This window comes from Aphelocoma coerulescens, chromosome 28 (assembly GCF_041296385.1).
Source record: "Aphelocoma coerulescens isolate FSJ_1873_10779 chromosome 28, UR_Acoe_1.0, whole genome shotgun sequence".
In the NCBI taxonomy this organism is placed as follows: Eukaryota; Metazoa; Chordata; class Aves; order Passeriformes; family Corvidae; genus Aphelocoma; species Aphelocoma coerulescens.
Genome location: NC_091041.1, coordinates 3,874,529 through 3,884,599, shown reverse-complemented (window position 1 = coordinate 3,884,599; position 10,071 = coordinate 3,874,529). Strand labels below are relative to the sequence as shown.

At 56.7% G+C, this 10,071-nt stretch overlaps 2 protein-coding genes across 3 annotated transcripts; one reads left to right on the top strand and one right to left on the bottom strand.

Annotated features, from left to right (window-relative positions):
* Positions 1 to 1,621: 1,621 nt before the first annotated feature.
* LOC138099674 (mast cell protease 1A-like) lies at positions 1,622 to 3,779 on the bottom strand. The gene is made up of 5 exons (XM_068997074.1): positions 3,688 to 3,779; positions 3,450 to 3,597; positions 3,131 to 3,266; positions 2,617 to 2,868; positions 1,622 to 2,310 (listed from the first exon to the last, which is right to left on the bottom strand). Exons 1-5 carry the CDS (start codon positions 3,749 to 3,751, stop codon positions 2,176 to 2,178), a joined length of 735 nt encoding a protein of 244 aa, XP_068853175.1. The 5' UTR covers positions 3,752 to 3,779; the 3' UTR covers positions 1,622 to 2,175.
* Positions 3,780 to 6,542: 2,763 nt separating this feature from the next.
* S1PR4 (sphingosine-1-phosphate receptor 4) lies at positions 6,543 to 9,889 on the top strand. 2 transcript variants are annotated; one of them, XM_068997080.1, is made up of 2 exons: positions 6,543 to 6,606; positions 7,519 to 9,889. In XM_068997080.1, the coding sequence occupies exon 2, from the start codon at positions 7,685 to 7,687 to the stop codon at positions 8,909 to 8,911; it is 1,227 nt and encodes a 408-aa protein (XP_068853181.1). In that variant the 5' UTR covers positions 6,543 to 6,606; positions 7,519 to 7,684; the 3' UTR covers positions 8,912 to 9,889. The 2 variants fall into 2 exon arrangements, with proteins under 2 accessions (XP_068853181.1, XP_068853180.1); XM_068997079.1 differs by lacking the exon at positions 6,543 to 6,606 and adding an exon at positions 6,767 to 6,863.
* Positions 9,890 to 10,071: the final 182 nt, after the last annotated feature.

Genomic DNA, 10,071 nt, shown 5'->3' with positions numbered 1-10,071 from the left:
AAATGTCCAAGGCCAGGCTGGACGGGTCTTGGAGCAACCTGGGACAGTGGAAGGTGTCCCTGCCCATGGCAAGGGGTGGAATGGGATGATCTAAGGGTCCTTCCAACCCAAACCATTCCGGGATTTTACGGTAAGAGCGAACTTTGAACATTCACGGTTTAGCTGTGACGAAATGGGGCTGACACCTCCTTGCTGCCCTCGCTGCCAGTAAATCTGCTTTCCTCTCTGCCTCCAGGGCCACTGGGTAAACCCCATTTTTAAGCTACAAGTTGCCATTCTCGTGCAAAGCCTGCAGCAGCTGGAGCTTCTAGGAAAACCCTGACGTGACAAAGATTCATAATGCACAGATAAGCAGCTGCAGCCTGTTCACTTGCAGATTTCCGAGCTGATAGCAGCTGTGAGCAGAAGCCCAAACATGGACCCTTCTCAGTTTCCCCAGGGCAGCCTGGGTGCTGAAGGAAGAGGTGACGCATTTTCCCTTCATCCCAGGCAAATCCCCGTGGAGGATTTACGAGCAGAAATCCAGGCTGGACTGTGGAAACCTCCTCCCTCTGATGGAGGTGACCAGTGGAAAAGGCCATGACAGCAGGGCAAGCACCCTCTTCCCTTGGACTGCAGACAGTTTTTGTACGTTTAAAATCCCCCACAGGTTTTTCCCACCGCAAAACGACTCCTTCTGACATCACAGACATCTATCATCCCCTGCCAGGGAGCTCTGCACTCCTTTGCCAGCGCATCATCTGTTCCTCCAAGGAACTCTGTCTCTCTCCATACACAGGAGATGCCACCAGAAACACGCTGGGATGAAGATGAGGGCTCAGAGAGCAGCCTGGCCATGGAAGGAGGCTCAGACTCCAATGCAGGAGCTGTCTGAAAACAGCACTCGATCATCCTTTGTGGGGAGAATTTGTCTTTGGGCATCATCCAGCTGAGGGGAGAGGTTTGGGCTATCACTAGATCTGGGGGACAAGGATGTGCCAAGCAGCTTCCAGCCAGCCCCCAGCTAGGACTTGTCCTTGCCTTCTCCAGGGACCCAGCTGGGCTCTCCCCCTGTAGTTATCACGGGAGGAAAGGAGGAAATGGCTTGGGGTCAGGAACTTTCGTGAACCCAGGTCCTTTATCAACCCTTTCTGTTCAATCCTTTCAGCGTCTCTGCCCAGGACACGGTGCAGAAACGGAGGATGAAGGACTGTGGCTGGTGGCAAATGGCAAAGCCTGGAAGCAGTGGATGTGTTAACAGCTGGGACTTTGGGTGTGCCTCCTCTCTGGGAATCTAAAGCCCTGTCCCTGGCATCTTAACAGCCACCTGCCTACGCCCAAGGGCACAGTCCACAAAAAGTCCAGCTCCCTCCACCCAGTGAAGCCTCTTGCAGCTAAGACAGCTGGGCAGATAAGCCTGGTGTGCCCTGTGACCGTGCTGTCTGGGCTGCACTGCATCCGAGGGTGCAGTACCTGCCAGGCACGAGCCCTGTGCAGAGGAAACAGCCTTTACTCTGCACAGAACGACAGCTTTGGAGCCCCGGTCCCTGCTGATGCACCACATCCTTGCTGCCTGGGCTCCCAGGAAAGTGCCAGTGTGAAGTTGGTGAAGGGAGTGCGTGCCCATTGCTTTTCCCAGAACGTTTCTAGCTGGGCAGTTTTTCTCCTCGCAGCACACTGATCATCCCTGTGACTTGAGGAAGGGCAACCATGGCTCTTGTTTCAGAGCCTGCCAGTGATTCAGGATGCAGAGCTGTGATTGCTGCTGTCCCAACAGCCTCTCACGTGCAGCAGCCAGACCCTCCCTCCTGTGCTCTGTGGCAAGGCCCCAAGAAAGACAACACACGCTGGGAGATGCAGCTTTGAGTTTACTGAGGGTGCTTTAAGGGCAGCAAGGTTCAAGCAGGAACAGGGTTATCTCTGAAGGAAGTGGGGTCTGTTGTGGCACAGCCTCTTTTTGTGCCATCTGGGCCTATCCCTGCCTCTGCCAGGGTGATTTAACACAGTCCTGAGACGGGCAGGGAACGGGACAGGCAGCAGCCTCAGAACGGAGTGAAGGGGACTCTCAAGTGCACTGATCAAGTCACTCGGGTTCCCAAGGAGAGAGGAGGCAGTTGAGCCTTCAGCAGGGACAGGAAGGAAGCTATTGCATTCTCCAGGGCCACACCAGAGCTGGAGCAAGTGCTGCCACTGCTGCTACTTCTTCATGACTCTTTTGATCCAGGGCAGGTAGTTGGAGATGCGGGTGTAGACCCCGGGTGGGGAGTCATAGCCAAAGGAAACAATGCCTTGTGCCACTTTATTGCATACCAGGGGCCCACCGGAATCTCCCTGGGGAGAGATGAGACTGATTTTAGAGGCCTCTTCCCTGTGGGAATAGGTTTCTCCCTGATCCCTCCCTGCCCTGTGGCTCCATTCCTGCCCCACATCCCACCCAGCTGAAGGGGCTGCCCCGAGCTGCTGAGCTGGGGCTCTACCCCTGCTGCTGTGCAGGGACTGTGGGTGCTGTTGGGGCATCCAGAGAGCCAGTCCATGTGGCAACTGTGGTCAGATGCCTGTCACCTGCCCTGGGACCTGGCTGTGCCTGCACCAGCAGCAGCTCCTGCTTCCAGAGAGCCCCGTGAGCCCTCCCTGTACCTGGCTGGAATCCTTCAGCTCGTGGAAGCTGCCGGCACAGACCATGCCAGAGTCGAGGTGTGGGTAGAAGAGGATGCATTTCCTGCGGCTGTAGATGGAGACTCTGGTCTCAAAGAGCTTGTTGGTGGCCCTGTCCTCATCGATCCGACCCCAGCCGGTGATCACGCACTTGGTGCCCGTGGGGAGGTCGCTGCCGGTCTTGGGCAGTGGGACCGTCTGGACATAGTCATTGAGAGTGGCCTTTGAGGTGAGCTGGGGGAAAGGAGGGGGTTTGGAGAAGGCTGTGAGCAGGACATTTTCTATGCAGAGGTAGAGGGGGTCTAGCAGGTGCTGCAAGCTCTGGGGGAGCTGCTGTGAAAGCCACATGAGGCTCCAAACCCTGCCCGTGGCTCCTTCCCAGGTCCCTCCCAGTCCTGCCAGCCTCTTTGGGCAGAAGGAGCTAATGGCCAGGATGAGCCCTGCCCAGTCCCTGCCAGCCCCTCAGCCCACCCTCTGCCCCGGCAGAACTCCTTGCCTGGAGCAGCATGATGTCGTTGTACATCGTGCTGGGGTCGTATTCAGGGTGCTCGTGGTACTTGAGGACTCCCCGAACCTGCTGGGTTTTTTCAGGTTTGTGGATGTTGTGAGCCCCCAGGATGACTGTGATATTCCTGGCCGTGGCAGTAGAGGGGAGAAAGGAAAATTAGGCTTGGTGTCACCCACTTCCCTCATTTTGTCAGACAGGTGGAGTGAGCTGCCCAGCACAGGAGGAACCTGCTCCAAAATTGCTCCAGGGAAGGAGCACACAGGCTAGGGGAGAAAGAAAGGGATAAACCCCTGTATCAAGTACTCACCCCATGCAGTGTGCAGCTGACATCACCCAGTCAGGGGCCACCAGGAAGCCCCCACAGACCCCTTCCCCTTGTATCTTCAGATACGCCATGTACGGGTGGGAGTGGGGCTGCGCCTCGTGGCCGCCCACAATCTGACCCCGCAGAGCACCTGCAAGACACCCCAGCACAGGATGAGCCAGGGGCTGCTGAGATGGGAGCCCAAAAGAGCCACCTCACTCCCAACAATGCCCTGACTTACTGGCACTGGCCCGTGGGCAGCAGAGCAGGAGCAGCAGGGCTGGCAGCGGCTGTGGCTGGCACATCTCTGCCGCAGCTGGACACTCCTCCCCAGATGTGTGGAAGTCCTGAGTTTCCCTGTGGCCAGGAGCTGGTTTTATAGCCTGGAGGCAGCTGTGCCCAGCAGCCAGGAAACCATGTGCAGGGGCTGATTGTGCTAATCAGGGCATCACTGGCCTGGCCTGCTCAGTGCCCACGTGCCTGTGGCTGTGATTGATGGGCGATAGCACAGGACAGAAAGGCCAGGGCAGAGAGAGCCTGGTACACCACAGCCACAGAGCCTGGGGGTGCTGACAGCAAGAGAGAGGTGTCCTGTGGTAGTTTTGAGGTGTGATTTAACATTTCTACCACGGTTTCTGTTTAATGTTTTTGCCTGGAGGAAATGCGAGTTTCTAAAAAAAAAAAGGCGCTAAAAAAAAAAAAGCCAAAAAAGCTTTGCCATTTAAGGTCATGAATGTGGTCTGGAGGAGACAATCCTGAAACTTTCTCTTTCATGTTCTTGTTTTCCTTCAAAAGATGCACTGTGGAGACTCTTTTCCTACAGACATCCATCGTCACCACCACCCAGTTTCCATGAATGGGCACCCAGGCACAACAACTGTGCCTGGGACAGTTTTTGAGTACTGTGAAGAGTCAGATCTGCAGGGTTTGGTGCCAGCCCGGATGAGAGGGGCCTTGCTGGTTCTTCTTGGCTCCTCTAGGGCCAGAAGAATCCTGCCAGCTCGGGGACTGGGATGTGCAAAGCGCTGCTCTGCAGCAGAAGAAACCAAAGCGGGGAAGTGCAACCACCCAACTGCTGGGAGTGATCAGTCATTTTTAAACCAGCCCTGCTCCACCCTTCCTGGAGCAGAAAAACACCTGCGGGCAAGTGGATGCCTTGGGCTGTGCTGGGGGCACGCAGAGGGGGCAGGATGGGTGGGTGGGGAGGGAGGGATGTGGGACAGAGGTGGGGATGCCTGATGTCCATGAGCCAGCCTGGGGGCTGCCTGGCATAGAGCTCTCCATAGAGCTTCACCCGTGTTTTTTAATCATAATGTCTGAAAATACGAGCTTTTATCAGGACTGTGCAGCAGCGCAGCAGGAAAACCTCAACAGGAATCATTGATATTTTATCTTGTGTTTGTGACTTGCTGTCTTTCCCCTGCAGCTGCTTGTGGCCCCCAACAATCTGTGGCTGGACACCCTCCTGGGAGCAGCAGCCCCAGGGTAGGGGGGACTGGGCAGGCCACTGGCCATGGGCACAGGGAGCTAAGCTCCAGGATGCTGCTGCACTCCTGTTCCTCTCTGGTGTCCCTTTGGCTGCAGACAAACTCCTCACTCTGGGGACGAGGTATCTTGGCCTTCCTGTTGACCTCTGGAGGGTTCCAGGGCTTCTCTGCTGAGGTGCCTCATTTCAGCATCCATCAATACCAGCTTTAGCCATGGAACTGGAGCAGGTCCACGGTGCTTCAGTTGCCCCCCATGCCTCCCCTGGCCCTTCCAAGCCCAGCACTCAGAGCCACCAGGCAGTTTCAGGCAGATTGTGGCTCTGAAGGGAAAAGATGAGAAACGTTGCAGGAGGGGGTGTCCCTCCCCTGCCTCACTTTGCTTCAAGGAAAGAACATCTGAACTGAGACGGCAGCAAAGGAGAAGTGCCAGGATGCAGCTCAGCCTGTGGCTGTGCAGAGAGCAATGGGGACAAGACAGAGCAGGAGCTCTCCCTCGTGTGGGGGCTCAGGCAAGGAGACCCCCATTTGCCCCCCGTCATGAGCTGGGGACTCCCTGCCTTGGGTCTGTTTGTGCACAGGGCATTAGGAAGACCCTTCGGTGTTTTGCTGGTCCAGAGGACCTGCACACCAGAGGTGAGTGGGTCAAGCTGTCCCAGCAGCTCATCTGCCTCGAGCCTTCCTGCCATCAAAAGGGTTTGCCTGCTACCAGTCCCATCCTCTCCACAGATCTCGCTCCTGCCAGGAACCTCTGAGACTCCTCACACATTGCCAGCTCTTTGAGAAGCTACGTAGGGCCCCTGACAAGGCAAATTTCTCCATCCCCTGAACTTTCAGGAACACTCCACCAGTTCTGTCCTGAGCAGGCACATTAGCTGGAGGCTCCTCCTGAAACAAGAGCAAAGCAGGAGTGATGTGCCAGGATCACACCGACCCTTTGGATTCCGGTGATTTGTGGGCATCAGCCCAGAGCACTTGGGAGTGAGTTCTTCATGCTGAACGTGCAGCCCTGCTCCCCTCTGAGCACTCACAGCCCAGCCTTCCTGCTGATTTCCGCTCCTTCAATCTCAGGGTCATCTGCTGACTTTATCAGTGTGAGTTTCTTTCCACACTGCTGATAGAAAAGGCCAAAACCCCATCTGAAAGTGTGAAGGTGGAGCATGGAGCCCTCAGCTTTTGGTGAGAACCACTCTTGCTTGCATGTGACTTCCTGCAGCAGGAGCCTCCTTTGCATTTTCCACTTGTCTATGCTGCCATCCAGGCTGGGATCAATCCACTCATCCAGCAGTGGATGGGCTCCCTGGACAGCTCCCTGCTGATGGAAGAACTCATTGCTCTTTGCTCTCAGCCTGGGGACATCTTCATGACTTCCTGCCGGTCGGGAGTGAGAACACAGGTACAGCAGGACGCAGCTTCTGCTGCGATCCTGAGTTAAAAGGTGCTCTGCCTTTCTTTTATCTCTGCCACTTTGCAGCTGATTTGGGTGGGGTCCACCCTGCACAGAAATGTGGTTGATGTTGTAACTTCCCTTTTTCCACTTTGGTAGGTAGGAGCCTCACTTATTTTGCACGAGGAGCTGTCCCCTCTACCTGCTCTGTGCTGGGCCTCAGACAAAGAGCTGGAGAGCCCTGCTGAACCTCCCTCGGGCAGCAAGAGCCTCCCACCAGCCATGACAGGTGAGTCCTAAGGCAAATTCCCAGCCACAGCTGGGAACAGCACTTTACAAGGCTCTCCAGTCAAATTCTGCAGATGTAGGGAATTAGGCCAGTGATGGAAATTAACATTGCAGCTGTGTTCTCATTCCTTGGTTCTGGTCTCAGTGCAGCACCTTGTGCCTCCTGCAAAGGTGAGAAGCAGCAGCTTTTTGCCTCCTTCCCTGCCTGTGGGAAGACAGACAATGGGAAGATCGTGACCCATCTCTAGCAGATGCTTGGTGAGTTGAAGGTGTAGGTGCAGTGTCAGGGCACAGGCTTAGCTTGGACCAACTGGTTCCCCTCGAAGTGGATAGGGCTGAGGCTCAGCTGCAGCCACACAGGTGCCTGGACTGCTGCACAGACAGTGCAGGATGTGGATGGATGTGTCTGGATGTGTTCTAAGAGGGTGGCTCTGAGGAGCTGGGCCCTGAGGAGTGACAGCGTGGACCTTCCTCCTGAAGAAGGAAGAGGGATGTATCTGAGCATGGGTGGTGCACGGGGCAGTTGAGGAAGAGGCAGGGACACTCTGCCAGGCTCAGGGGTGAGCTGAGCACCACAGTAGGCAAAGCACTTTGTGTCTCAGGCTGTCTGGGTGCTCTTACCAGCACTTGGATCTGTTCAGCCCTGCAGACTCCACCCATCAAGGTGTTGCCCCATTTGGCACAGCCTGCTGCAACCCAAAGAGAGCTCTGGCACGTTTCTTCATTCATGCCACACCTTTACAACCACAGCAAAGCTGAGAATAACCAGACCCTTACCAAGAAATGATGACAGCTGTTAGAAGAGATGTCAATATTCTCAGTCACAACAGGAAACTTTATTAAACAACAGGAAGCCCATGCTCATGGGTGGACTTACAAAACACCTCACCCTCCTCTCCCCTTGCTCTTTCAGTGCTGCAGGGCTGGCAGACAGGACTCTAACTCTCACCTCCACGCTGAGCAGGGCTGCTGGGTTCAGTCTCACAGCTACTCCAGCCCTCAAACAGAGGGTCTGCTCAGCCCCTACCTGACCCCTTCCTCCATCGAGCATCCCTTGACTGCTGACCCAGGCTCAGAAGATGAATGCTCCAGTGCTGAGCCGGCTGGTGAATCACTCCCTCCTCCTTCCACTGGACTCTGCTCAACATGCCGAGCTCAGACTCGACCTGTTCGGCACGAAAGCCTCCTGCCTGCAGCTGGCTGCCATGAGGAACGTGAACATCATCCTGCAGCACTACAACTTCTCAGGCAAGCTCACCAACCGGCAGTCTGGGGACGAGCGCATGGGGCTGGTCCGCACCACCTTTGCCATCATCAGCAGCATCATCATCCTGGAGAACCTGCTGGTGCTGCTGGCCGTGCTGCGCTGCCTGCGGGCCCGGCGCTGGGTCTACTCCTGCATCGCCAGCATCACCGTCAGCGACCTGCTGGCAGGGATCGCCTACCTCTCCAACCTCTGCCTCTCGGGCAGGAAGACCTTCCAGCTCTCCCCTCAGCTCTGGTTCCTGCGGGAGGGCATCCTCTTCATTACCTTGGCTGCCTCCACCTTCAGCCTGCTGGTGACGGCCATCGAGCGCTACAGTACCATGGTGAGGCCGATTGCTGAGAACGAAGCCAGCAAGACCCTGCGCCTGCGTGGCCTCATCGTGTCCTGCTGGCTGCTGGCCTTCGTCATCGGGCTGCTCCCGCTGCTGGGCTGGAACTGCCTCTGTGACTTCCAGGCCTGCTCGGTGCTCCTGCCTCTCTACTCCAAGAACTACATCCTTTTCTCCGTGGTCATGTTCAGCATCATCCTCCTGGGTATCATCGGCCTCTACATCTCCATCTTCCATCTGGTGCAGGCCAGTTCCAAGCAAACCAGCTCTCGGCACAGCCGCAGGCGCTCCTTGCGCTTGCTGAAGACTGTGCTGATGATCCTGGGGGCCTTCATCCTCTGCTGGAGTCCCCTCTTTGTCCTGCTGCTCTTCGATGTCTTCTGTGAGCCCGGGGCCTGCACCCACCTGCACAGCCTGGACTGGACCCTGGCTCTGGCCTTGCTGAACTCGGGGGTCAATCCCATCATTTATTCCCTGCGGAGCGTGGAGATTCGCCGTGCCATGGGGAGCCTGCTGTGCTGCTGCTGTGTCAGGGTTGGGCTCTGTGAGCCTGGGAGCTGCCTGGTCATCTCAGACATCAATTCTGGCTCGTCCACGGAGAGCTCCCTGCGCTACCGGGAGAGCTTCCGCAGCTCCGTGGCGTGGAATGCTCGGCCCCGGGCGCCTCTCTCCAGCAACTCCAGCATGATGAGCAACCTCCCCAGTCTGTGAGGGGCCACGGGGAGAGCAAGAGATGCCAGACAGCCCCTGGGACCTCATGCTGCTGGTCCTGGCCTGGCAGAACTGTAGCAGCTCGGGCTGAGCAGTTGTGAGCTGGGGTCAGGCTTTCCAGTCCCGTCAGACTGGGATGTTGCCTCAGTGTGGGTGCAGCACAGCGACAGGAATTGCTCCTAGGCTGGGAGTGACAGACACAGGCACATTTTAGGGTTGATGCTCTTTCTGCTGAGATAGCTGCAGTGCTCGGGTTATGTGTGTGTGCTCTGGGGGTGCAGAGGTGCTGTACCTGCTCACATGAGGGTGTTTCACCCCAGGGCACAGTGGCAAATAGGGTGGGTATCCCCAGCAAGGTGGCCCTCCCAACCCCTCGGGATCAGGCTGGGTTGGCAGTGCTGCCACTGCTTGTCACTCGGGGCTGGAGGTGACACTTGAGCCTTCTGCAGTTTCCCAGCCTTCTGGAACTCTGGGATGGACACAGCTGCTGGGAAGCAAGGCAGGCTTGATATCTGGCCAGGGAGTCAAGAAAAAACGAGGTTTGCAAGTGCAACTGTGCAGCTTTGGGGCAGTACCCAGGCCCCTGGGCAGGAATCAAGAGCCCACCTGGGGAGCAGCACAGCCCAGCCCAAGGATGTGGCTGCAGCCACAGCCCTGGCCCTCCCCCAGGGCAGAGAGGCTGGGCACTGAGCCAGGGCAAATGCTGTGACAGTGCTCAGAGCTGCAGTGGCAGGGCTGGCACTAGCATGGGCAGGAGGTGCCCAGAGGAACTGGGGAGCCTGGTGCCATCCTGAGCCTGAAGACACGGCCAGCTTGTGCCTCAAATCCCTGCTCTTCTGTTCCCTAACGTAGGGAATAATCAGAGCAGCACCCAAGTGCACCCTTTCACCGTGCCAGAAGGCCACCGAAGCACTGGAGACTCACATAAAACCCGCTGGCCCAGCCCCCTGCAGGACCTGAGTGTGCAGCCCATTTGTTTTGCAATAAATAGAGGTGATCAGAAAGCCCCGGATTGATTTACTTGGATTTTTTTTTTTTTCTCCAGAGGCCAGGTAGTGCCTGGGAGATGTTCTTGTAGTCCCAGGACAGCTGGAGCTGCCCTTCTGTTCTCAGGAGAGGGGGATCACCCCGCTCAGGGAGCAACAGGAGCCTCCTGCCCT